At 37.9% G+C, this 27,492-nt stretch overlaps 1 protein-coding gene across 1 annotated transcript in view; it reads right to left on the bottom strand.

The window, feature by feature from the left end:
- The window catches only part of CD2AP (CD2 associated protein), a 68,626-nt gene that overhangs the window by 25,516 nt on the left and 15,618 nt on the right, over positions 1-27,492 (bottom strand). Inside the window, exons 2-5 of the mRNA XM_088520110.1 lie at positions 22,106-22,266; positions 7,485-7,638; positions 4,259-4,359; positions 978-1,098 (exon numbers count right to left, since the gene is read on the bottom strand). Of these exons, the coding sequence (XP_088376236.1) occupies positions 978-1,098; positions 4,259-4,359; positions 7,485-7,638; positions 22,106-22,266 (537 nt within the window). The remainder of the gene's footprint in view (positions 1-977; positions 1,099-4,258; positions 4,360-7,484; positions 7,639-22,105; positions 22,267-27,492) is intronic.

The raw sequence follows: 27,492 nt of genomic DNA, 5'->3' as shown, positions 1-27,492 counted from the left end.
GAAGAAAAATCCAACCTAAACTTTTCTTCAGCATCTGTGAGCACATCCTTGTTAGAAACAAGTAACACACAACATCTTGTGACTGAGTGCACATTACTACCCAAAAAAACAACGCTTGTTCCTTTGAACATTTATAAAATGAATTAATTCTTTACCTATGGTCTCCTGCAACCAGCTTTAAGCACGTTCTCATTTCAGCAGTATCATGTCACGAGTTCCTAGCCTTCAAACAGGTTTCAAAGCAACAGACCAAGCCATTTCCTTTCAAGTATGCTTCTGCTTGGCAGCCACTCAACATACAAATACTACTCATCTACAGCCTTAGCTATACAGTCTTAGCCATAAAGGAATGGCTAATTTTAAATGGTCTTAACCAAAAACAAACAAACAAAAAAAATTCTAAGTGGTCTGTCTGATCCATTGTCCATTTTTATATTTTAGACAGCACACCAAAAACTCTTTATTTTTAGAATTAAGAGTCAGAAGAAACCAGGGCCTTCCTCTTAGGTTTCATTTTAAGTTGAGGCTCTGAAGGTTCTTTTAAGATTTAGATTTCAACTGACATGGTTAGAAGTTTAACCTTTCAATGTCACCAGATTCAAGTCTAGAATGAGACAGTGAAAAAGGTTACTGAATGAAAATGTAATTTTATATCCCAATACTAAAAAAGCTCAACTTCAAATATGATGAAGTTTCTAGTAATAAAACACAGATTATGGATTTGTAAGACCAAGGTCTTAACTGCAATTTATTAGAAATGTGTTAAAAGAAAATTATTAGGGAACATTATGAAACTTCAATCCTCAGTGACAGTATTTTCTAGGAAGAAAAACAAACAAAAAACACAGAAATACTCAAGGAGGCCCTCAGGCAGCTCGAGATCTTTACTACGTTTGTTGCACTAAAGCCATAATGCTCCAAGTTAACTGAGAAGTAAAATGACTTTACTAAGGATTTACAACACATCAGATAACCACCTGTGTCATCCAGCGTTTCCTGTGTTTCTCCCTCATCCACCGACTCCAATTCCTTCACAAAGTTTGAAGGAAACAAGCCTGACTTGCCGTTTAGTGTTCCACTCCACCAGCCTTCTTCTACCTGAATAGAAAGATTTTTCACATTTTCAGTAAAGCAAAAGCAAAACTAAATAGAGATCAGTTTCTAATATATAATTTCAAGAATTTTTCTTGGACAGAATAAAGTCTTTAACAGCATTACAGAGTATGTGAGAACTAAGGTGTTATCCTTCCTTTATGGAAGGTGACAGTTGACCAAACTGTAGCTCCAGGCTATAAGACACACAGGGATTTTTCTGGTGGCACACAGAAGTTCCTCATGAGTAAACCCACTGGATGCCAAATTGTTATTTTTATTATTCATAAAACAAATTTTCACACTGGACACCTGTTTAGGAATTTAGGAACATAATGACTCTGCAATGCCCTGATTTGTGTGCAGATTCCTGGTGTGCCAATTCACTGCAATGCTCTTAAAACTTAATGGAAGAAGGCTCCTGAAAACCTTGCAGTCCAAAGGGGAATTAATAGATGCTGGGCATGCTTAAGGGATAATTGCCAGAAGATTCTGTAAGAACGGCGCTGTTCGATTTATGAACCATTTTCCAATACTTCTCTAAATAAGTTGAGGCTACTTGCCTAATTAGCATCACTAAAAATGGAGGATTAAATATATATTTTTAAAATACTTTGTTTCAGTTGCTCTGTTTTGGGCCTGGATAGTGTGTAGATGAGAAAGAAAAGGAAGCGAGAGGAAAAACAAAAAAGCATTTGTTTACATAATCTATTTTTAGCCTTGCTTTCTGGGTCATTATGCCTGACACACAGACATAATTTTTAAATGTGAACCTATCTTCTGACAAGTGAAATGCAGGCAAAACCCAGCAGCACAGAGAGCCATGGAATCAAAAGAACATCTCTCATTTTAAAGACCTCCTGGTTCTCAAACGTAGCTTTTTCTCTGGTCCATTCACATTGGGAATTTGGTCCTCCATACAGAACTGGAAGCCCAAACTAGCGACAAGTGCTGACTGGGTTTGGGCTCTTTTTGCTTTACACACTGCACCATGCAAAGCTAAGTTTAAAATGCCTTGACTCATAAATAACACCAAAGAGCCAAAAGAAAGAGACTTTTAATGCTTCCAGTAGAGAAAATGACTCAAGCTTCAGTGCAGTCTTCCACTATGAGCTAAGGCCAAAGCCCTGGACAGACCAGCAAGGCAAGTGGAGATTCAGATTTCAGAACTCTACCTCTCACTTCAGAAAAATATTAACACATAACAAAATTTCCACAAGAGGGAGTTACAGTTTTGGTACATTCATACAGTACTTTCTGTGTATACGTATGAAAATGTCATCAGCTTATTTCTATAAAAAGACAGAAACTCAAGGCTTCCAAGCAAAGGGGAAAATATTATTAAAACAAGAAATGTCCTCCAAAATTATTAAAAAACAGAAACAAGAAAAAAGAAGTCATACAATATTAGCTTACAATAGGTTTTAAAAGTAGATTATGCTTGATAACAGCATGCAAATATTGCAAGTATAATATAAATCAAAATAAATCTACTAATTTCTGTAGATGGCAGGAGTGTGGGGGAAAGAGATGAAGCAGAAACAAAAGATTTATGCAAATTAATGTACAGTTACTGCACAATTGTCACATGCATTTTAAGCGTGTATTCTGCATTCATTACCTACACATTATGCAAGAAAAACCCTGCAGATTCAGCCACCATGTAGCACAACAGGCTTCTTCCTTAACATTTCGTAGCCTTTCTGTTCAGTATACAACTAAGTGTTCAACATTGAAACATTTTCAGGGTAACTGGCAGAAATTATCCCCTTTCAGGAGTTGATTTTACTTTTTTTTTTTTTCCTCCGCAAAAAGAAAAGTGATTAAAAGCTCTTTTCTCCAAGTAAGTTATTTACCCTTATATAGCAAATATATTCCTTTTATACCTAAAGGAAAGCAAGGATTGCTTCACATTAACGAAGACTTTTATTTGGGATAAGTTATCTCAGCATATTCTGTAGAGGGCATTTTCTAAAATTCTTCTCAACTCCTGCCCATCAGCACAGTTTTGTGGAGCCAATCTATGCTACTTTGGACAGATCTATCCTACACCTTCACACAAATGCCTATCCTATAGCATCATAAACTGCAATTCAAGACAGCAGTTCAGTCTAATTCAGGCATTAAAACAAGAAGTGCTGGAGTAGAGTGAAGTTGTTGGCACCATCCCAATGTCAAGCGTGTAAACTGGAAGAATATAACCAGAATGCAGTAAAAACAAGTATGTAAGTCTGCTAGCAGGATAAGCAGGACCAAGTGGTTATTACACTACACTTTGTATTTTCAGATGGTCAAGTTAGTGGATTTCCTGTGATTTTTTTGGTTTTGTTTTTAAAGAAAAAGATGTGTCCCCAGCACCTCTTCTGAGGGGAAAACTGCTATATGAAGTTTTTCCTTCCCTCCCCTCTGCCCTTGCAATGACACTCTGCAGAGATTCCTCATCTTTGAGACATTTACTCTTCAGTGAAGAGAGTCAGATGGGGTATATCATGGCAGGATGCACAGGAATGACACAAAACAAAGAACACACACAGCATGACTCCTATAACCATGTCTTTCAAGACTACAAACTTAAAAACAGCCTGTTTAGAGTTGCTGCGATTTTTTTTTTTTGCTCTGGTTTGATACTTTGTCTTCTCAGATACATCGGATAAATCCATGCTTACAATCTGTATTTTCAAGCACATGGGTTTATGTATATTGTACTGTTTGTTGCACTGACTACTCTTACTATCTCGATCAATGCAAAGTTTCAATGATGAAAGACTTGACAGGAAAGCACAAAACTGGAAAATCAAGTCAAAGAGCATTTTTCATTTCAAGCAAGTTAGGGTATGTAAAGGTATAGGCAATTGGTCAAATAGTTTTAGGATAAGTGCCCTAAAAGCAAAGATCAGACAGAGACAGAAAAAAGTATAAGAGTCTTTAGAGAAATAAATCAATGTAATAGACCATACTTTATTGTTGCAAAGATCAAATACTTCCTTTATGCATGCAGTATGTATTGATTTAGGATTAGATCCTGACAAAAAGAACTTCTAAACTATCAATTTTCAAACTTGGAACATCCTATGCTATTTCTCCAACTTTGCATTCAAGTATTCTGCCAGAAGGCCGTTTCACTTTTGGCCCAATGTAGAGATGACAGCTCTGCTAAACAACTTACCTCTTCACTGATGTCAATAACATCCCCTACTTTGAGTTCCAGTTCATCCTCATTCTGTGGGAGGTACTCAAACAGCACTTTGCACTGCCGCTTCTTGGACCCTGAAAAAAGGGAGGGGGGAAAAAAAAACACGCATAAAAATAAGAAAAATAAGAAGGTTCTTTTTAAGAACAAAAAGAACCTACACTCCACTCCAGAAGATGAAGTTCGACTACAACACCTGGAAATCATCAGAAAAAGTGTCTGGCTTTCCAGTTTGCTCGTCTCCTCAGCTAGGTAGCTATACCAGAGGCAGCTTAAAAAGAGCTGTGTTTCCCACACTGCCAATTACAAGTGAGTAAACATTACACTGCCCATTACCAACGTGCTATAAAAAAATACAATGACATAAGCAAGTCTGATAAGCTCCCAGTTCAAAGATTTTCAACCTATTTCCTGTTTGAAATCTGCAAAAATCACAACAGCAGCCCATTACAGCACAAGAACTTGCTTGAAAGACAATCTGTAAATTTGAGACTCCAATGTTTAAGCAATCCCTGAAGAAGTGACAAATGTTTTATTCTGCATAACACTAAAAGCCTTTCTACACAAAAAGCCTCTAATGAAGATTGTGTTAACTAGATGTTTGGGGCTAGGATTTGCTTTGCTCAGATTGCAAAATACAAATTTCTTTCAACCGAGAGCAGAAAAAAAAATCCCCCTTTTCCCCCCGTGCCAGCGTAGAGTTCAGAAATTAAATCGATACTTCTATTAGCAGTGTTTCACAGAGGCAAAATTAAAATGAGTGGCAGTTGACAGGCTGTTTGCCACAGATCATTACAACTGTGTGGACATTAAGGACACAACGACACATTCATAGGGGGAAACATTAAACTGGCTTCCAACAACCTGAGCAGCCACATGTGTGTGAACCTAAGATAACACATTTATCCTGCACATATCATACTGGAGTGATGCTACTGCTGAACGCTGAATACTTTTTGGCTTTTCTTCAAACCAAGATCATCACTTCCAGATCCTCTGCAGAACAGAACTTTAAGGCAACCACCATCTTGAGCTCCATACACAACCCAAACTTACTCCTTATTCCTTCCCTCAAAACCATCTGCCACTACGTTTAAGTGCAGAAAAAAAAAAAAGGAATCAAAAGCTTGATATAGATTATATTTGTTTCTTTAAGTGATAAAACTCATAGTAGCTGTTTAATTTCTGTATTCCCTCTGATACCTTGGCACTCTCCATCAATTCTCAAACTTCTGCAATTAAGATTAGCTAACTGAAAATATGACAACTATAGATACTGCTTCTGAATTTGCTGTTTGTCTTATTCTGGTACTGTTGCAAGCCCAAAGCCAGAAGTGTAGAGATTGCCACCACACTGAACAGCCTCGGTATGAAACAAGGCAGATGCCCAAGTAATATTCAGCACTCAAAATTTGAGAGGGCTCATCTAATTAATGAGCATTTCCCTACATGCTATTATATGACTTCTGTGCTATAGAGGAGAAAAAAAGAAGGAAACAAAGCAAAAGTATTTTAAATGCCTCTGGGTTATTGCTATTGACATGTCACTGCCCACGTAATATGCCCCACTAGTTACTCTACTGAAATTCATTATCAGTCAAGAAGGATTATTAAGTTAACTGAAGTTGAAATAAATGGTTCACTGGCCTCTACTACCTCCTACTGCCTTTTCACAGCTCCTCCATTGAACAGCAGGATCAAGGATGGCTTTACACCTGCTCTGTTTTGCTTTTACTTTTCTAAGGTGGAGCAAGCAAGCTAAAATTCAACATGCTCATGCTTCTCCACCTCAAAGACAGGGCAGGTAAATTTGCACCAAAAAACAACAACAACTTAAACAGTCACTTGGTCATTGCCATTTCAGTCTTCCTTTTTGTACTGTAATTCTATCTTTTTAGGGAATGGAAAATTAAAAAAAAAAAAAAAAAAAGAGAGAGAGAAGACAAAACAAATGCCTTTCATATCTAGAAGTGTCTCTCACTGCAGTGTTTTTCCATTATATCCATTTTAGGAAGTTGAATCTTCCAGTTTTGCAAAGTCCTCGGATTAACACAGGAAGTTAACTGATCAGGTCAAAAACCACTCCTTCAGTTCCATATAGCAGAGTGGAGCCACTGGACTGGCATCCCCAGAGCAACTCACCTGCTTCTAAAAACAACTTGTCTCACAGCAGGTTTTGTTTGTGCAGGGTAAACCAAATTCAGCCCTTCACTGCCTCAAGTTAGTGCACCCTCTATATTTTATTTTTCCTGAATGCATGCTGCAGTCTAACTCAGGAATACAGTATATATTCACATGATATAAAATGCCTGAATTCAATGAGAACTGTGTGTGAAAATAACACATGGGACTTCCTAGGTAGATAACACCCAAGACACCATCATGGAAAACTTGCTGTTATTCTTAAAGATGCTTAACTGTAAACCTCACTTTACCAAGTGTAACTAGAAACTGAAAAATGACTAAAACTAAAAACCTCTCAAGGGGAATGATCGATTGCACAGGCAAAGAGAGTGAGAACAAAAAGAACCTGTTGAAGCCGTTTCATCTTCCAAGAAAGAAGGAACAGCTAATAAAATGGAAATGCAAGATGCCAATTAAATTGCTCTGTGTTCTTTTTTCCATTTTGTTTTTGAAAACATGCATTATTTTAAGGAAGGTGCTCCAATTCTCTTCGAGGAAAATGAGGACAGCCAAAGAACTGCAGAGTTTGAGATGAAATTGGCCAGGGCTACCTAGAAATCACCACAAGGAAAAGAAAATTGTTGAAGGAAAGGACTGCTCGAAGGTTAGGGAGACCAGAATGAGCACGAGGTTATGCTGGACTGGTAGTGGATCAAACTGACTCCCCTTTGGAACCTGGCTGCATACATATATATATATATACACATACACACACATATATACACATACACACATCTATATATACACCTATATATATATATATGTATATAGGCAACATTCTCTGGAATCTAGAAGGGCTCTAAAATTCTGCTCACATGAAAATTCTTTACTGTTGCTGTTATTAAGTAGTATATACAAATTTCACTTGCACTTGGGGCAGAATTTGGCTTAGAAGGTTAAAAAAATCTCCTATGAATCTAGTTTTCTGTACAGCCTTAAAACTAAGTTAAGCATTAAGCAATTAAGAAAACACACTTCAGCAGCTTAGGCAATTGAGGGAATTAGAAAGCCTACGTACTCTTCTTGAAGCTTTTGGACGGCGGATGAGGCTGAAATCCTCCTGCTGGAAGCCCATAGGCGCTCATACGCTGCACAAGACTTGCTACATTGCCCGATTTCTCCCTCTTGACTGGTAGGACGTCATCCTTGGGTTCTACATCCTTCTTAACTTCCTGAAACAAGAGATTTAAAAGACTGAGAGGCTGTTGGAAGTACTCAAGATATCATAGTGTTTTTAAATGAACCGCTCTAAAGCCTACTGGATTTCAGTTGCACTTATTTTGTGTATAATGATGCACAACACTCAACAAACACAGCCTCTTGCATCTAAATATACTAAAGGCCTTTACAAGCATGAACCTTCCACACAATTGTGTTAGGAAATGGGCAAGATAGTACGCCAAGAAAAGACAGAACAGGGGCAGCGCTCTAGTCATCTACGCCAACCCTACATAGCTTTGAGCCCAAAAAAGTCCTATTAGCACAACTTTAAAGTCATGGCTTATATGAAAACAAACCAACAAAAATGTAAGATAAGATCCTCAATTAGAGATCCATAGTGGTAGGGTGCTAAATAAAAAAAATCAATCCTAACCTAACACATTACCCACCGAGTCAGACCAATGGTCCTCCCAGTGCAGGGTACTGCTCCCAGCAATGGCAGAATGAGATGCTATTTAGAGAGAGCAAGTACACAATCTTAAGTGCCTTCTGCCGTCTCTTTCTCATATTCCCTGAGGACCCATAAAGGTTTTAATTAGGCAAGTGCATCCCACCCATCCCCTCTAACATCTGACACCAAATTTGTCTAATCCCTTTCTAAACTCATGATTCTGCCTGCCTCCATAACTGCCTTTGGCAATAGATTCCAGATATTCGCCCCTATTACATAAAGAAGTTTCTCTGTTTTAAACTGAAGTCTCAGCTAGTCCAGTTCAGTGCTCAGTCCTGGCACTTGTTCTCCACAGGCTTCCTGATGAGGCCTAGCATCATCCTGCTGGTTTTGGGGGGCTATCACTGCAAGGGAGTTGATGACTTCAAAGAACTGCAAATGACACCAAAATCCTCATGAGCTGATGCTCAGCTTGGAGCTTGCAGTTGCATGTAGACATGGTATAGACCCACCTTTTCTTCTGTACATAACCTAGAATCTACTTACCTGCAAAGTTACCTGTAGGTAACAGGTTTGCCACCCCAAAAAAGTCCCTTATGGACAAGGCCATTCTGCTCTACTGAAAAACATGCTGCCACTTGAGAACTAGCCCAGAGTAGATCTGTCCATGAATTTTTAAGATAAAAATCTTAAACTATGGAACTTAGATAACCTCTAAACCTGCCAAGAAAGAATGTTTCTCTATTTAGCTGACTTTTCATTCCTAAGGCTCTCCTACGAGGGGGCTTTTACAACCTCCTTTCCCCAGGTTTACACTAATGCTGCAATTTACATACAACCCCAACCAACTGCTGTAATAACTCTGTATCATGCTTCGTAGGCGGCACAAAGAGGGCAAAAGGGAGATGAGTAAGACCTAGACGTGCAACCTCACCAAAAATATAACCTGTTTTAAATAAAACACCACTTCCAAGTGCTAGAAGAGGTTTTAAGATAATCACCAGCTTCATCAATAAGTTGAGGTGAATAAACAATATCTAAAACTCTGAAGTCCAAAAGCAGCAGCAAGAGAAAGACTACGACATCCAGTGAAGTAATCGGTAGGTTATAAATGCTAGGAAGCACTTTGAGACAAAAGCAGTGGTGACAAAAGAATCAAGAGAATTGAAAGAAGAGAATGCTTGAGTGCTTTTAATACATGAGTTCAATTGTTAGTTTAAGTGGCCCCATAAGGAAATATTCAAATACTGACATAAAAAGAAAGATTATCAGTGGTAAATATAACAGAAAACATAACAGAATTAGATTTTGGATATAAAAGAACTGTGTGAGCAGATACATAAAGGAAACTTTGATGATATATTCAAAAACTAACTATTTATTGATGAAGAATTCCATTTGCAGAAACCACAAAAATGATCGGAGACTGGGATGGACGAGTATTATGAGATCCCAGTTAAGATATGGAAGTTGAATACTTCAGCATGCAGATAAACAAAGACTTCCTAAGGAAACTAACCCAATATATAAAAAGAAAGAGGTAGCAAAGGAAAGACCAGGATGATTATGAGATAAAAAACAGGAGCAGGAATAAACCAATCTGAAAAAAAGAAAAAATGCAACAAACAGATGCAAGAGTGATTTATGTCAACCGTGCTTGAATCAAAGACAGTATGTAGTAGTATTTAATGTATTAGAAAACATACTGTAATCATTACATCAAACAAACTCAAACTGGTTTGCAACCAAAGACAGTGGTGGGTGAATAATCTAGTAGAGAACCACCGTACAGATAAGCCAAATATTTTTTTCCCCTCAATATTTAACCTAGTCCCTTTGGAACTGCCAGGTAAATCTAACACTATCTTTTTGTTAAAGATGAACTGCAGTATTATTATCCTTCCCCAGGGCATTAAAAGCTACATTAAAGCTGATGTAAAACAAATTCAGGAATCCCTGATTTCCAGGCCTGCGCTTAGCCCACTATGCCCCAAATCCGTATTTCATATCAGCACTCCGATGGGGGGAAGCTGCTCTAGATTCCCTTTCTTCAGCTCGCTTCATGATCCTCTAAAGATACTTCCCGATCTCCATTTCCAGGTATTTCATCTTGAACATCATGTGGTCTCTCTGACCTTCTGAACACGTAAATTTTTATAAAGGGAAATCACTGACAGCCAAGGCATCAGAGTTTATCTTTCTGAAAATTGGCACTAATAATTTTTTTTAATGTCAAAGAGCCAAAACAGCTGTATTGAGTTTAAGTTATTGGAAAACACTGCACACAAGTAACATCTGCATTCAAACTACAGATAAGAAGTCTCAGTTATCATTATATCTAACCTAAAATTCATAAATTCCTGTTCATTCACTTCGGAACAGGTAAGGTTTGGAGTCTGAGGTTTAAGTTAGAGCTGTATATGTAGACTCGTGTTTATGACAATACCAATAAAAAGTTTCCATGATACTAGACTGGTCAGCGTATTAATGAGATGAGGCCACCACTATTTGCCAGCCAGCAAAAACAAAACAGAAATCTGACATTAGCTGCAGCTGGAAGTTTTAATATTTCTATTATGCCAGGCCACTACAATTAAAGGCTTGTCAGTGTTTCCATTAGCAACACAGATTTTAAGCATTTATGATTTGGCAGGACAAGTTCACGACAGTGTTATCTTGGCAGAAAAACATGCTCAAAGCATAAGTAACCACCCACACTTTCTGTTGCAAGCTATAGCTCTGCTCATCAAGGCTTATAACTTCATATAATCTCATTACATGCATATTTCACAACATTCTCACAAAATATGAAATCACTACCTGGCTGTTAAAGGGAAAAAAAAAAAAAAAAAAAAGATTATTGCATGATAAAGGGGAAGAAAAAAAAAAAAAAAAAAAGATTAGCAGTGATAGCCAAGAGAACCTGTCCCAGTCTAACAGTTCTTCAGAAAACAAAACAACCTCAAAATCATCTGCGTGTATCAAAATATAAAACAAGAATTTATTCCTTGCTTGTTTACTCATGTAAAAAATCTAGCATGTCTATGTTCATCTATAAGTTAACGATACTCAGTAAATGCTCATTAATGCTCAAGCAGGGCTTTGCCACTACTAGTGGCTTTTCCCCACATTGCTAAAAGGGCAAAGGAAGATCCTCCTTATCCCCCCATCTCGCCTTCTGGCGGGAGAGCACAGCATTAAAAATTGGTGGGACAATCTGGCAATAGAGAAACTAGATCAAATTTTCTGAAGGAAAAAAAAAAAAAAAAAGGGACTCATGCTTGTAAGTGTGAGGTCTATTCCTGCATTACGAAGCAGAGAGAAGTTATCAAATTGAATTAAATCTTTAGCTAGATTCTTTGAGCATAGAAGATTTTAATTTTCTCATGTTGTTATACCAAGAATGGGTATCTTAGATTTCCTTTTTATCACTCTCTTTGTATAACTGTAATAAATGTCAGCTTGTGCAAAAGCTACCCACTCTGCTATATTCGTGTATGGGCTGCTTTTTGGAATGAGGTCTGAAATGGCCTCAGTAAACTGAGATGAGGAACACATTAAAATATTGGAGTCTAAACACATAATTCTCACCTCTTTTCTTCCTCATCTGAACAGCAAGAATGGCACTGCCTATTCATGAAATAAGTATACGACTCATTTTACTGGGCAGAAAACAATCAGAATTAAACCTGCCACTCAATTTTAGAGAAAAAGGAGGAAAATTCTTCAAGCAATAGAGTTTTGTTTATATAAGCTTTTCTTTCTGTACCATGCAGCCTGCAAAACCCTTTACACAGGAAATCAACAACAGCACATGCATTTTATGTGTGTACATATATATAGGTGTGTACACACGCATATATATATATATGTTGTTTTATACAGATGTGGTGTTGCTAGCAAAAAGTCCTTAAATTTGGCCTGCCAGCACCCTTTTGAATGCTAACTTCAGTCCCTCCTTGAATAGGAAAGTTTTCACATCCTGAATGCAGGCATATTCACAGAATACAAAAATTGAAATATTTACTAATGACAAGTAGAGAAAAAGGGAATAATCTGCAACTATCCACATCTATTCCATTCTTTTATTATATTTGGCATAAATTAAAGCCATTAAATAGGACAAATTATCAACAAAATTAGAAAAAATGCTAATTGAAAATTTTCCATCCAGTCCATTCAAATTTGCAGTAATTTCCATCTCCTAACAACACAGCTCACAAATGGCAGCCATCACAGGTAACCCATCAACACCTCAAAGCATTAAAAGTTATTCTTCAAAACAGAAGTAAATCACTTAAAGGATAAAACTAGTTAAGAGTCCCCAAAGCATTAGTTAGCGCACAAAGTTGATTAGACCATTTTCTTGCGTTCAGCTAAACAAAATATTTTATCTGCTCCTTAGAAGTTTAATGTCACAGGATTCACTTTTTGCCCTGATTTAGGTCTGGACAAGGTGAGCTCATCTCTAAGGTGGGAAGGTAAAAATCGAATTTCAGAGTTCATTACGTATGTTACTTTAGATACCTGTATGCCTGTAATGGTCATGCAAAACAAGGGTCAAAATAGATCCTGATCTGAGCTTTACTGGTATCTGTAAAGCTTGAGAGGTTAGACACTTGCAATGTTGAAGCATCTCAAGCTTTTGAGAACACTGAAAGACCTTTTCCATTTGCTTCTATCAAAGACTCAAGCTCAGATCCAGAAAAACATTATACTCTAACCACTAGAGGAACTGACCGCAAAGAATCTCAATATGAACAGGTCTAATTAGTGGCAGCACAATTTTTTTGGTCAGCGTTGTCCACCCACTTAATTAAAAAAGTTAAAGTATGTTTAAAAATAACATCCAAGTGATACTTTATAGGACTGCCACATTTATTTGCAGTCAAATAAAAATATCTTAAAACATTAATTGCATTTCTTTTCCATTCTACTTGCTTAGACATAATGAAAATTTAATTCTATTTCTTGCAATTGTTTTATAGGCTAGTTATTAAAGGTTTGCAAACATCTAGTCTATAAACTAGTGCCTTAGACCAATGAAACCTGGCACGCGACAGAGGCAGAGACACAGATTCAGCTTCTACAGCATTCAGTATTTTAATCAAGAAATATTGCTAAGGAAGACAGGGAAAGACACATTCCTTTCTCACAGTTCAGTGTCTGCATTGCTGGTCCAGAGCAATTAACCACTACAGGTCCACTTTGAGGTTTACCTGAGGACATCATCCCTTTCTCATTATCACTGTCATCGTTACTACCTGCAATCAGGTTATAACTTTCTCCTTCCTCTGCACCCTTCTTCCAAGGCATCTGTCTTTCTCCATTCCCCTTAAAATTGGTTTAATCAAAACTTCACACACTAACCATCACTTTTAACTAAAAATGAATCCTGTTTTCTGCTCTGGTTTCATAAAAGACAACAGTGCCCACCCATCATCATCATCATTAGTTTGACAGGCAGCAAGTACATAAATACCCACACCTGAAGTAAGACTGTTAGGAAGCAGAAAACATCCAAAAGGCTTTTCAGACTTAGAAATCATTCAGCACATCCAATTTTGGTAACAATTCATAATACTGAATTCAGTGTTCACAGAAGCAAAACACATTAAGAATAAACTTAACACTGAAAACATTCCAGTATGTACCAGGTAACTTCCCCTCCAAAACAACGATGGTTTCAAACAATTCACAAGCGATCCAATGGTTGCAACATCACAGGCTAGAAGAGCTACTCTCATGTAAATTTTTCAAGTACTATTATCCTGGTCTGAATTTTCTAATTCTTCCCCAGAGTACTGTAAATAAACTATAAGAATTCCACCCCCACCATTCAGTCTTATATGAAAAAGAAATGAAGCAAATTTTACATTAACAACGTTCAATATAAATGTGTGCTGGTAATAAAGTACTAAAAACAACATTCTGGAATTCATATACAGAGAATTGGAGATTTCCAAGATATAACAAACCTTATATATAATACCTGGAGTAGTGGAGCTCTTTGGTATTGTTACATAAATTAATTACAGACTATATATTTATGGGCCTACTTTAGACTTCAGTGTGTAGGAAAAGTCTAAAAACTTAGCCATGTTTTCTGCACATGTCCAGTCTTTTGTTTCTATGCTATAGTCCACACTTTGTGGAGTTTGCTTTATGATAGTTGCCATCTGATGCAATATGCTCCTGGTTCATGGAGCTACAGTACAGAACTGATACTTTCCTAGCAGGCTTCAAACCAAGGTAAACCTGGTTGTGCATAATTTTGCAAAGATGAAGAAGGACAAACGAGCAGATGATTTATACATTTAAAGAAATAACTGTTCGCATATAATTTTACCTTTTCACACTATCTTGTGCACAAAACATTACATCCGAGCCAAGCAGCATTACAGATATCCCAGAGTACGCGAAGTGACAACGGAACAGAGTTACAAGCAGAGATGACATCTAGGAAGGCAAGAGGAACATGTGCAACCAAGAAACTTTGATTACTCACATGGGAGAGAATAATTAGCACAGCAAGCAGCATGTACAGAAGTGAAGCAGCACATTTTATCTTGTCTTCCTTAGGAACATTACCTCAAGTTCCTTTTCTCAATACTGTCTCCTGATGCAAAATAAAACAAGTCCTAGCATTTTCTGAAGCTACCTATGGAAGATTTCAAGATACTAGAGATTTTTGTTCTCTTATTTGTTGTTCTGAAACGACAGGCCATGTGATTAAAACCTCCTTTACAGATGCTATTTTAAACGTTTTGAAAAGGACCAAACCATTTTGCCCCTATAGTTAATGTTTGACAAAGGCATTTGTAACATTTCAGATCTAACAGTCCATTAAAGATAACAAAAGCAATTTGTACACCCAGATATCTTTCTTATGCTCCATCTTTATAATTCACATAGCTATACTTCCGTGGAATACGAAGTTATTCACACATGTGACACTGATAATTAACACCAGTTAGACAACAAAAATGCTGGTGTGGACACAGTTTTAGCACTACAAGATTGTATCTGCTTAGCTTTTTCCATTTATATCTGAGCATAATCACCCTGGAAGGCTCACTACTTATACCAAGGTGTCCATGAACAGCAGCTTGGCCATGTCAGAAACAGTGTCCTGCTCAAAGTAAATAAATGAATAAAATAAATAAAAAATAAAAATAAAAATCACAGCAGTAAAGACAATCACAGCGAGTTATGAATTCTCATGAAAACCTCTTGTTGCTTTAAGAAAATTCTTCCATTCACTGAAGAGGCCACTACCCTTCATCTGTTTCTTAAAAGATTCCCATCATATGGAAGCCTCATTGATTGATGCCCAGGTTAGGATGAACCTGTTTTATTGCTTATTCACACGGGCCAAGATAAATGGATAATTGAGAACTGTGCCTCAGGCTGGATTCCTTATCATTTCTCCCATGAGTTTCCCCGATCGGGTTGATGTGAAAGGAACTTCCACAGCCATGTGTGGGTCCTCCTCCAGCGCAAACAGCACGGCTGCTACCCAGGCCCACCTGGGCACCCTCTGGTGGGACTATTTTTTCCGAACGCCAGATGAAAATCTGCACAAACAATGGCGCCACAGGAGACAAGCATTGGACCAAAAGAATTGGAATTAACCCTTAATCTTAGTCTTTGCCAGGACAAAAAGAGACAGCTTATGCATTACAGAAAGCAAGGGTAATCAGCACCAGGGTTACTTGATCTGGCTTTTCAGTCTTATTATATTTGTTTTCAAAAAATGAAACTGCCACCTTGAAGTGCTTTGAATGTGGCTTTTAAGAGCCAACTGTCTCTTCTGATGGTGCTATCAGCACCTCCAAGCTCCTCAGTTTCGCATCCCTACGCAGTCCCTCGACTCAACAACAAAGCAACAGAAGTAGCAGCCATATACACTGAAATCTCAGCTGACAGATCAGATCACTAAATCCCTGGGTATCTAATTTTCTCCAAGCATTACGTACATTCCAAGCATTGCGACAATATAGTGGTGAAACAGGTGTTAAAATATACAGCCAGACACAGCAGAACAGCAAATCCAAAAATTCAAGGAATAAATATCTTGGCATCAGAGGTTAAAGGTGCAAAAACTACAGAATATATGCTTTAATGCTCTTCCCAAATCCAAAACTGAGATTTTTGGGCAAATTAGCTTGCTCATTTGCATGTTCTTTACTTATTTCTTGTTTCTGTGCAAGACAGGACTGTATAACATAGGCTGAATCACACCCACTGCGTGCAATAGTTAGCTGTGACAGTAATAACACAGGGGACAACTCTATCAGCAAAATAGTTTTTCTTTAAAAATGGAAAAGTCCTTTTGCAGAACACTGCTTCCTTATAAACACAGCAAGTGACTTGTACTTTACATATTAAGTACAAAAAGTTATATTTTTATTGAACTGGTTTAAAAATCATATTTTGTTAAAGTGCGACTGGATTGGAATTTTTATAAAATAATCCAGTAAGGGTTCACGTTATCTAGTCCTTAATCCCGTGATTCCACACTTCCTGTTTGAAGTTCTTTGTGAGGCCAAGTTTCTATTTTTAAAGGGGAATTATAGAATATATTAAATTTGAAATAGGTTTCAGCCAAGACTTCTCCCATGAGTTAACAGCAAAACTGGGCAAAGCAGGGCAAAACAACCCGACATCAGCAAGAACAAAGCTAAGAGACACAAAGTAAGCTCATTACGTTAGCAGTATAACTTTTTCAGTGAAAAAGTTTGGTTCTGGAGCCGTTCTGCTTTTTATTTGGCTTTTGTGTTTGACTAGACAGCGAACACACAGACCAGGAAGTTACACATGAGATTTAGCCTAACAGCAATCACCCCTTTTTAAACAAGTTCTTCAAGCAAGCATCGTGGTTAACTAAAATTCTCAAGTGCTTCAATAAACTGCAGAAAAGTAGCTAATCTAAATCAAAAACAAATAACTCTGTTATATTAACAACTCAGGCTGAGGATTTACAAAGCAAAATCGAAAAACTATGTCACAATCATAAATTTTTAAATCCATGCTTATTGCCCTGAAACTCAGAGCTAGTTTGCAATATTTGATTTTAAAAACACATAGAAAATGAAGTAAGCTTACCACTTCCAAGGACATATTTGCTCGAACACACCCAGTGTTACTTTTTTTTTTTTTCTTTTATTTAGAAGGAGGAAGGAAAATGTCGTGGCGAGCAAAGTTCACATATTAACCTGAGAAGGACCGAGGCTCTGTGCTAAGCAGCTGGGCACACCTGCGCCGGCAAAAAGTTTCCTCCAAACCAGCTCTGTCTCGGCTACTTCCTTCGCTGAGCAAGTGACTAGAGGCAAATGGTGCATATCCAAAACATACTTGCAGAAATGCTCCGGTTTGCTCACCAGAAAGGCACCTAAGCCTATCCGTAAACTCTACTACCTTATCTGATGAAAATTATTAATCTGAGCAGAGGGCTCCTCCCTCACTCAGTTACCACCTTTAGTTTACAATGCCAGCAGTTTCATTACTGCGGAACAAGCCACACTCACGATACAGCTAAACACAAAGCTGAGAGCAGTGGTGAAAATAAAAAAAAAAAAAAAAATGCAGTTTTGAAATCTTAAGCACCTTACCAGCTACAAACGAACAAAAAGCTTTAAAAACAAGCAGAAGAGTTAACACCAAGGCATCACTTAAAGCTTAAGGACTAACACAAGAGTCAGCTGGATAACAGAATAAAGCTTTTATATAAAAACAACCACACACACAACACTATAAAAACCAGCTTGCTCTCCTCCCAAAGAAATTCACACTTTCTATTTAACTGCATTACTGCACTGCTTTAACCCATATTGAAAGTGAATGGCTTTCTACATTTCACACACTAAATGAATTTTGGAAAGGAAAAGCCAAAACAACAGAAATCTCCTACGCTTCCAATGGAAAAATATCCTTTCATGAATTTATAAAGTTGCCCATCTTCAATTGTCCACATAGGAAAGAAAAAAAATGAGGAAATAATATCAGGAAATAAGACAACAACGTGCATACACTCAGAGTCCAAAGAAGTGTAACCCACTGATACAACTGGAAAGCTTTCCCCCGCAGAGAAACTATATAATACCAGGAGAAAAAACGCAGCCAGAAAAATCAACCAGGACGAATAAACCACTTCCCCTTCGAACTCTTGCCAACCCCATGACACTGCCACACCATTTTTATGCCAGTGCCCTGGTTTTATCAGAAGTCTAGCTTTCCTTAGCCAGCGCTATCTGTTCCCTTTCTTATTAAGGCATAATAAGACGGAAGTAATTCAGCTCCAAGAACTGTGTCTTTTGGCATACTCGGACCATTCCTTAACCTGTCAAAGCAGTTCTTTACTGCAGCAAATGCCCAATTCCAGCTGGAACCAGTAACCTGGCACCACCTTCCTCCTACCCTTCTGCAGTATGTTATCCTCAACAGGCAAAAGATTCAGGTAGGAACAAAAGAGAAATTCACAGCACCTGTTATAGCAGCAGTATCACCTCAGCATCCTCAGGAAGCTTCCATACATTCCCTTCTTATACAAGCATTTCAAATTAAGACAGTTTTTATGTTACCTACTTGTTTGTGAAGCAAATTAACCTTAATATATTATATATCTCAAAAAAAAAAAAAAAAAAAAAAAAAAAAAAAGGTGCTTCCTGTCAAGGCAAAGAACCAGCCACTACCAAATGGCTTTCATAAAACTTTTTTTTTTGCCTTATTTACAATTTAGAAAAATTAAGACTTCATCCAAAAGCTATTTCCTATAAGCCTTCAAAATGATGCTGACAGCACTCAGACTTAAAACAGAAAAGCTGCATTTGTCTGATGCAAAAGTTAGAGAATGTGGAGTGGCATAAAAATAACAGCAAATCCCACGCATTACCACAGGCCGGGACGGGGGAACAAAACCACGCTGTCATCTGCTGTAGCTGTGATCATACAGTCAGAATCTGGGGCATCCGACACATCAAAAAGGCATCCAGCCATAATCCTCCTATTGACATTTTGGTTGTCCTTCACATGGGCAAGGCGCAGCCAGATGCTGCTTGGCAGCCAAGGACAGTGTGTGGCTGCCATCAGGCAGCAGAATCTTTTCCTGCAATCAGACACAATTAACAAGATGCTAACAAAACTGACAACCACCAAATAGCCTGAAATGATTGATCCCTACCCTTAACTTCTCTTAAAGAAGTTAAACACATTTATAAACACAATAATTTAACACATTCCCTAAACACATTTAATATTTGAAAACAAAGAAAATGTGTCCATTTTTGACCAGTTTAACCTGTCCTATAATTGTTTTCTTAGATATTTTAAAAAAATGAAGGCCAGACAAATTTAGTAGATAAAATGCACTCTTTCAACATTAATCCACTCTAGATCAGAGATGGAATTCATCAGAGTTTAAAGCTTATATACTACCTCAATTTAATTCCTAATAAGCTAGTGTATACATCACAGAGAAAAAAAAAAAAGAGTTATCTGTGTGAGACATTCAAACAGCTTCAGGCCAGATGAACTCAAAAGGACCTTCCCTGTTCATAAGGCCAAAGAATAATTTTGCTTCATTTTCATCTTCTTATGGCAGTTTATGACTCCTTAAGTGCATTAACATGACATTGCTGTCACCTGGATAACTGAAGCTTAGTTTTGTGGTCTTGACATCTGTAGTGGTCTGGTCGTAGAAGAGTTTCAGAAAGTTGCACTGTCAACAGCCTACTGCAGCAGCATATTGCTGAGAGAAGCTTGGGCAAGAAAAGGCTTTCCTGCACCTACTTTCCTGGAGATGGACCTTCAAGCTATCAGGATATTAACCAACTTAAGCCAACTTAAGAACAGCGTATAACCACAAGGGCCACAGAGAAAATTTGGACTTTTATTTCTGTAATAATTAAGGTTTTTCCACAGTCTAATCACTGCAAAACAGACTATTCAACCTTTACTTATAACAGAGTCTTAAATAATAAAAAAGTCACAAAGTCAACCTCACAGCCAAGCACTAAAGTTCAGTGCCCAGAAGGCAAGTTCGTCCATGTTGCTGCTCCCCAAGCAATAACCCAAGAAGTTTTTTCTTTCTACTACAAGATTTCCTTTCACTCCTCCATATTTTTAAGCTTTCTAGAAATCTCAAGTCTTGTAGTTTAGAAAATCTGATAGTCTTTACAAATACTAAAAAGTTGTAGGGTTAAAGACCTCTGGAGCTGAGATACAAAGATTTGTCAGCACAGAAACAATTTAACTCAAAGATGCAAAGTCACTCTGCAACAGCAGAAAGAAAAGAAAACATCCAATAAATTTAGTTGGTAACGCAAAAGCAATTCACCCCAATCCTTCTTCACTGCTCAGTAAAGGCAGTCTGACAGCACAAAATGACCTGTGTCTGATACTTTCTTCTTATATGGCACTTAGGCATTCAATCAAGTGCATCATCAATCCAACAGCAGCATAAAAACACCACTTATGGCAAAATTAAGCTACTATTTATAAAGGATTCTAAACCTAAAGCAGATTTTGAGCTAAACTACCAAATGCAAGTTAAGAATACTAGATTAGTGAAAGACATTCTTAGAAATTCTTCCTTTGTAAAAGACTCTCACCGCAAAACAACTGGATAACTTAAAACAGAACTGTTTTAAAAAGACAAACTTGATTTTCTCTACAGTAAATCAAGAATAGGCATTTTTTGTGTCCCCCCCTTTTTTTTTTTTTCTTCAAACAAGTTGAGCAGAAAAATTGCCAGATTTAATCCGAGTATAAAAGGAGTTTGTAGCAGATTGGACAAATTTCTATTTGTTTTTAAAATTACAAAACATCACAGCAAGATGAAACAGAATCCTGTGTTGTAAATAGCTTCACTTCAAAGAGACAGGAACCAGCTAAATTCTCTGTAATCATGCTTCAGAGAAATTAAACTATGGAATCCTAGAAAGGTATGCAAAAAGATCAGAAGGCACATAAAAGTGAAGTGCAATGTCACAACACCACTTGCATAGTTTAGAAGCATCTGGCAGCTCAAGCAGACTCCAAATTTACATTTTTCATGGAATAGCACAACTAGAGTCTTTGCAGACTTCTTTATTGCAATTAATTTTCCTACCTTGAAATAGCTGCTATAAATAGATTTATAACACTACTCAGAAAACAAGAAAAATTTGGAAATTGCAAACAGGAACTTTAATGTTAGGTACCTTCCCCCTCATACTTCCCCCGCCTCCCAAAGCACATAAGTGACTATAAAGTCTTAAAGAAAAGTTTTAAGAAACAATTCACAGTGGAAGACAACTGATAACAACCCAGTACTGAACCAAATCCCAGAGAAGAGGTCATATTCAAGAAGGTGAAGCACACATCGTGCTGCAGCACAGAGAGCTACTTACACACCCTTTCCTTTGCAGAGGTTTGCTCCTGACACAGGCAGGAAAACAAAGTAGCTGAAAAACAACCTGACTTCATAGTTAGTTTTCAGCTGCGCCCATTCCCTGATGTGGCCTTTTGCAAGGCCACGCAGGAGGCAGTGCCAGCCCTGGGCAGTGAAGGAAAGCAAGAGCAGGATTGCACCTTCTAAGAGAACAGCTTTAACCCAGATTGAAGTGACCACATAACCACAGCTTGAGGATGCAGGTTTTCATCACAGCTGAGCTGACTGATCCATGACTCCACTTCCCTGGCTCTTCTTGACCTGATGCCTTCTGTAGCTGCAGATTTTTTTAATCACTTAATTTAACTAAAACAGGCTACTAGGCCTACAGACAACTGCTAGTGCACTGAGACATGACACAGACCAAAGTAAAAGTTTAAGTGAATATAGCATAGTGAATACCACTGCTTAAAAGTAAAATAATTCAAAAACAAATGAACTTTTAAAAATATACTAAAGAAAATAAGTCAATTAAAAGGTCTTCCAGTTAAAATGCAACAAAAAACCTCATTACAAATACAGTTTATGTGTAATTCTAGCTATTTCAATAGTCTACTATATAATTACAGCACGAACAAGTCAATGAAGAACTCACCTTCACGAAGTTGTCAGGGAACATGCCCCTTCTGCCATTTAGCTCTCCTTCTAGCCATCCCTCTTCTTCTAATTTTTTCACATTCCTGATGATTTCCCCAACTCGAATCGTTAATTCATCATCATGCACTGCATCATAGTCATACTCCACAATATAGTCCACTAATGGAACAAAAACAAAACACAGGGAATATAATTCAGACGTGTGGTAATATACAACTCCAAAGCAATGTGTATACCTACAGGCAGACCAAAGAACAAATGGCACATTTCCCTTATGAGGGTAATTTCCTTTATTTGTGAATTGTACAATTCTCAAGAGGAAAAAAAAAACAGCAAAAAGGGACTTGAACAAACTCACTTATTAGAATAATGGAGGAAAAGGCCACAGGATTATTCTTGTTGGCAGGGATTGGGGTGGGGGTGTTAACTATTACCAATTAACTAGTTAACTAGTGTTAACTAGTTTACCCATTATGAACCACTGTCTACATGAGAAGCATTTGTCATTAAATGGAGCATTGGAGGTTCAAGTTCTGCATGCATGGTACATACATATGCCTTATTAATTCACAAATTTGCCTCTGCTGTTACATTTGCGAAAGACACAGTTACGTAAAAAATACTTTTGCAACTCTTATCCAGAAAATTATTACAGCCAGGACAGGCATATGACTGACAATATCAAACTATTTAATTTGCACACACGTTCAAAAGGCAGCCTCCTCCAGATTCATCTGGGCTTATATGAAGAAAAATACACAAGCAAGCTTTAATTTGGATATAATTAAGTTTAGTCAGCAAAGCATGGCAATATGTTTACATACTCGTGCATCTGTTGCACAAGATCTACGAAAGATGCGTGAGAGTTGCTTACTTAAGGCTTCTTTGGCAGTAGGCTCATTTGTTCATCAAGAAATTCTGTTTATGCCAGGCATTTTCACAAACCTGCAGTAATCAAATAACCTTCCCTTTCACTCAAATCAAGTCAAAGTTGACTCTACTGCAGATCACAGCACACAGGCATAAAAAGGAGAGTTTAATAGATTAAAAGATAGATATCCTCAACAGCTGGAAGAGGTTTTTTCTCAAATTATTCTATCACTGCATAATAACATCCATCAATTTATTCACAATTAAGAAACCAAATGCAAGAAAGTATTTTACCTAGTGCCAAACTTAGAAATTCATTAAAATGTATAGCTCTCACCTACAAACAGTTTTACCAAAAGCACTGCTGAATGCATTTTCCAGCATAACATTTATCCCTTTACTGCCAACACATGAAGTCTGAAAATCCTCGTTAAAAAACAGAGCTACACGTTGGTGCCACGAATACAACAGAAGCTCCAATGGTCTGTTCTGGCAAAGTATTTCCTGAATACACCCATTAACAGAAGAGTCAGTCAAATATAAACATAAAAACTTAGTTACAGAAAGAAAGTAAAATATATATACACACACACACGTTTTGCTTTTGGAGATAGAATAGTTAACCTTTCTTCACTATGAACAGAAGTCATCACCATAGTTACGTGTACAAAACAAAACTTCAGAAAACTTGTTATATGCATTTTTATAATGTATATGTGTATTTTTGCCTAACATATTGTCTAAGTGAGTTTCAAAATATCCTATTTTTCAACAATTGCCTGCAGCAAACACAGTAATGTTGTCTTGGTGCTGCCCGGAATTGCCTTTTCCTGAATGGTTGACATGAAATATGGCTGAAGAGGTAGGAAAGTCTGGCAAATCAGAGACCTCTTACCAGCCTCTGCCTGAAAAACAAAACATCATCTTCCAAGTAGCTGGAAGAACTACTTTGGAAATATGCAGATAAATAAGGTAAGTTGCGGCAAGATAAATTTTTTCTCAAGATAAAACTGAGATTTTAAGCATATTAGCAGATACTAGGTTTCAACACACAGGTTACAGGCTAGTTTTACATAGTTAAATGGGGAAAGGTGATTAGAACAAGGAGGGATCATTGTAACTGGCACTGCTGGTGATGATCCAAACTGCCAAACACCTGATCCTTTTTCCACAGGAGAGTCTGAATTAAAGTAATCATAACCACACTGTGTAAGCCTGAACTAGTTATTTTGAAGCCTCTCTATTTCCTTGAGGGAATATTTCTATATTTGTGCTCAAAATACACAAAACATTCATTTTGGTCAACTTCCCAGACTGTAAAGCATAGACTCTGTCATGCCAGCAACTGCAGGAAGTCTCCATGTTCCAGCGACACAAAGCAGCACATAAATACCAATTTTTTGATTTTGAAATTTAGATGATGAATTTTCTTGAATTCCTCAGCAATACCCATCCTCACTTTCATGGATACCTCCACAAAACAGACTTAAACTATCTTTTTTAACTCCCTAGGACATAGAGGAGGTCATGGGAAATGTCAAGAGAGTTTAATCCTGTGTATTTCTCTAGAAGAGCCACTGAAAGAGCAAGAAGCTACATATACTAGTACATACTCCTCATGAGGAATACTTACTGCTTCTGCTTTTCAACATCAGCAAGCAGCTGTTAGAATTGATCAGGTAACTTAGATGACAGTGTAATGGACAGACAACTGTTCTGCTACCCAAATAGCCCAGTAACTGTGTGAACTAGGATTGAGATGCAGCAGAACAAGAAAGCAACACAAATCACCAAAACCACCTATCCTACTCCCCCTCCGCCCTTTACACAGATATCTCCATCTGAGAGCCAACTCAAAGTAATGCTTTGTACCTTAAGAGTCCACAGTGACCGAGTCTTACACACACACAGTCTTTTCAATTTTGAGCATAAACCTTGTGTGATTAACCATGTTTTTCCTGCAAATCCAGGAGGACCAAAGCTCATCTTGGGAGGAAAACAGCATTCTCCTAGGCTTGTTAGGACTATAGAATGAGTATTCACAGGTAGTTTAGGCCATTACAGAGCTATTCCCCACTCTGTAAAAAGTATTTATTCTAGACCTCCAGTAGGTAAACAGTAACACTGTTAAGAATCCAAAAATAAGCATAAAATGCCATCTCACAAGTTTCAAGTTTTGGAAAGAGGTGAGGAGGAAGACGACATGCCTGATCAGAGTCAGGTTGATTATGATATTAGGGAAAATAATTTACAGTAGAGACCACCAGAACTGCTCTAGGACTGATTTAGAAATATGGGACTAGGTCCAGTTCCCTGATAGCACCCAAGGAGCTGGGAGCTCTCCAAGGAAACATCAGATCCAGCTGAGCCTGAACCATGCAAGAGCACAAGAAGGCAGCACTCAGTGGCTGTAGGTGACCATAGATGAGGATGCCTCTATCTGTGACCCAACTTGTTGTCCAGAGAGGTTTGTTGCTTCCTGGTTTAGATCTGGGACACTGTGGATAAACTTGTTCAACACGCAGACTATTACCTCCTACTACTACTCCCCAGCACCAGAATCACCTGGATTGCTGGGCTCAGCTCTTGGCTCCACAGTACGAGAGACATGGACATACCGAGTGAGTCCAGCATGAAGGCCATAAAGGTGATTAATAGACTGGAGCATCTGGCCTTTAAGAAAAGGATGGAAGAGTTAGGATTCTCTAGACTTGAAAGGACGAGGCTCAGTGGATCCCATCCATGGGTACAAATGACTGATTTTGAAAGAGGGTTGTGTGGGAAGAAGGAAGCAGTAATAAAAACAGTCAAGACTTTTCTCTGTGGTGCCCAGTGAAAGGGAAAAAGGAAAAGGGCACAAATTGAAATGCAGGAAATTCTGATTAAACACAGGAAGAAAAAAAAAAAATCCGTTAGTGTGAGGGTGACTGAACACTCAACCAGGGTGCCTGGAGAGGCTGTTGATTCCCCATCCTCAGGGATATTCACAACCCAACTAGATGTGGCCCTGAGCGACCTGCTTGAATTGACCCTGTTCTGGGTAGGAGGTTGGCCTAGACGATCTCCAGAGGTGCCACCAACCTCAGTTATTCTGCGACTAAATCAAAAGAAATATTTACCTTAGGTAGCAGCTTTCTGTCATCAAACCATCACAGCTTTTAGATACAGCATTCAATGGAATTAGATAACTTATTTTTGAGGCTTTTCATTTTTTTTTTCTGTAGCTCCCCAAGAAAGGGACAGGAGAGAGAGAAAACAAGGAATACACCAGAAAATACATTGAAATTATAACATGTCTGTGCCTTCAGCAGAAGTTATCAAGCATCAGACACTGCTGTCAAAGACTGCAATTTCACATTTCTGGGACTTTGTTCAAGATATTACAATACTGTCAGAGCTGATACCTTTCTGTAGTAGCATTAAATCTCTTGCAAAACTCATTTAATAGCCCTAAAGAGAAAAAAAACATTGGTGGGATGACTGAAATCCTTACATAAAACTCTTAAATAATTTAGGAAGCCTTGCTGAAATATTTAGCAGACTTGGAGGGACTGGGCCTAGCATCAATCCACAAGGAACTTGAATTGCCTGCCATGCTCCTTGAATGTTTCTTCATCTGAACTGATTGAAAATATGCCTGAGAAGTCATTTACTGGAATATGAAGCCTGGGAAGTTGTGTGGTCTCCAGGAGCATTTTGCCAGAACTGCAGTTAAGATAAAAACCAGGATTTTACTTTTCAAATTTATCATAACAAACAGTCGCTAGGTATCTGAAATAAACTTTATAGTGCTGTTATTTTCACTTATATAACCCTCTTAAGAAACACATTTAACCTCTCAAACTAAACTAACATCCTAAGCATTACATACAGATATACACAGAGCTACACAATGCTATTATTTTAACCATCATTCAACTCTTTACAACTAAGTCAAAACCAGCTGTTGGACTGAAGGAGAAAGCTCACTTACACCAACCATAACTGCAGCTCAAATGATATCCCAGTGGTTAAAGCATTTTCTCGTGGTACAGATGAGAGAGAGTTTTCTTCAAACAGAGTGGTAAGTGCTCCGCATCTTCCACTTTTTAGGAAACCACTCTGACCACTAGACTTATGCAAAAAGATAGGCACTTCCTTTCCTCTCAGACCCGAAAAAATATCACCCTGAGAACCAGGATGGACAGGACAGATCTTGAGCGGATGGATCGATACAGTATTTCCACCCGCCTCCCTTCCGATGGTTTTCAAGACAGCCGCATAATTAGTGCAAAGAAGAAACCTGCAAAGTTGTAGATCCATGGCATTTTAAGCCAGGGATGCCATGACCTCCTCTGTGCCCAGTGATGTTGGTACCTTCCCCCTGCTTTGTATTACAATTAGTATTTCTTTAAGCTTCTGGTAAGCCAGATCACGGAAAAAAGGCCAAGAGAAAAAACTTTTAGTGTCATCTTTCCACAAGGTTTATCTACCTAAAATGGTTCACTGTGGGGTTAGAGGAGACAGATCATGTCA

The sequence above is a fragment of the Tinamus guttatus genome, unplaced genomic scaffold (genome assembly GCF_059628265.1).
Source record: "Tinamus guttatus ecotype Peru unplaced genomic scaffold, ASM5962826v1 Tinamus_guttatus_pri_ptg000080l, whole genome shotgun sequence".
NCBI lineage: Eukaryota > Metazoa > Chordata > Aves > Tinamiformes > Tinamidae > Tinamus > Tinamus guttatus.
This window is presented reverse-complemented; position numbering and strand designations above follow the sequence as displayed.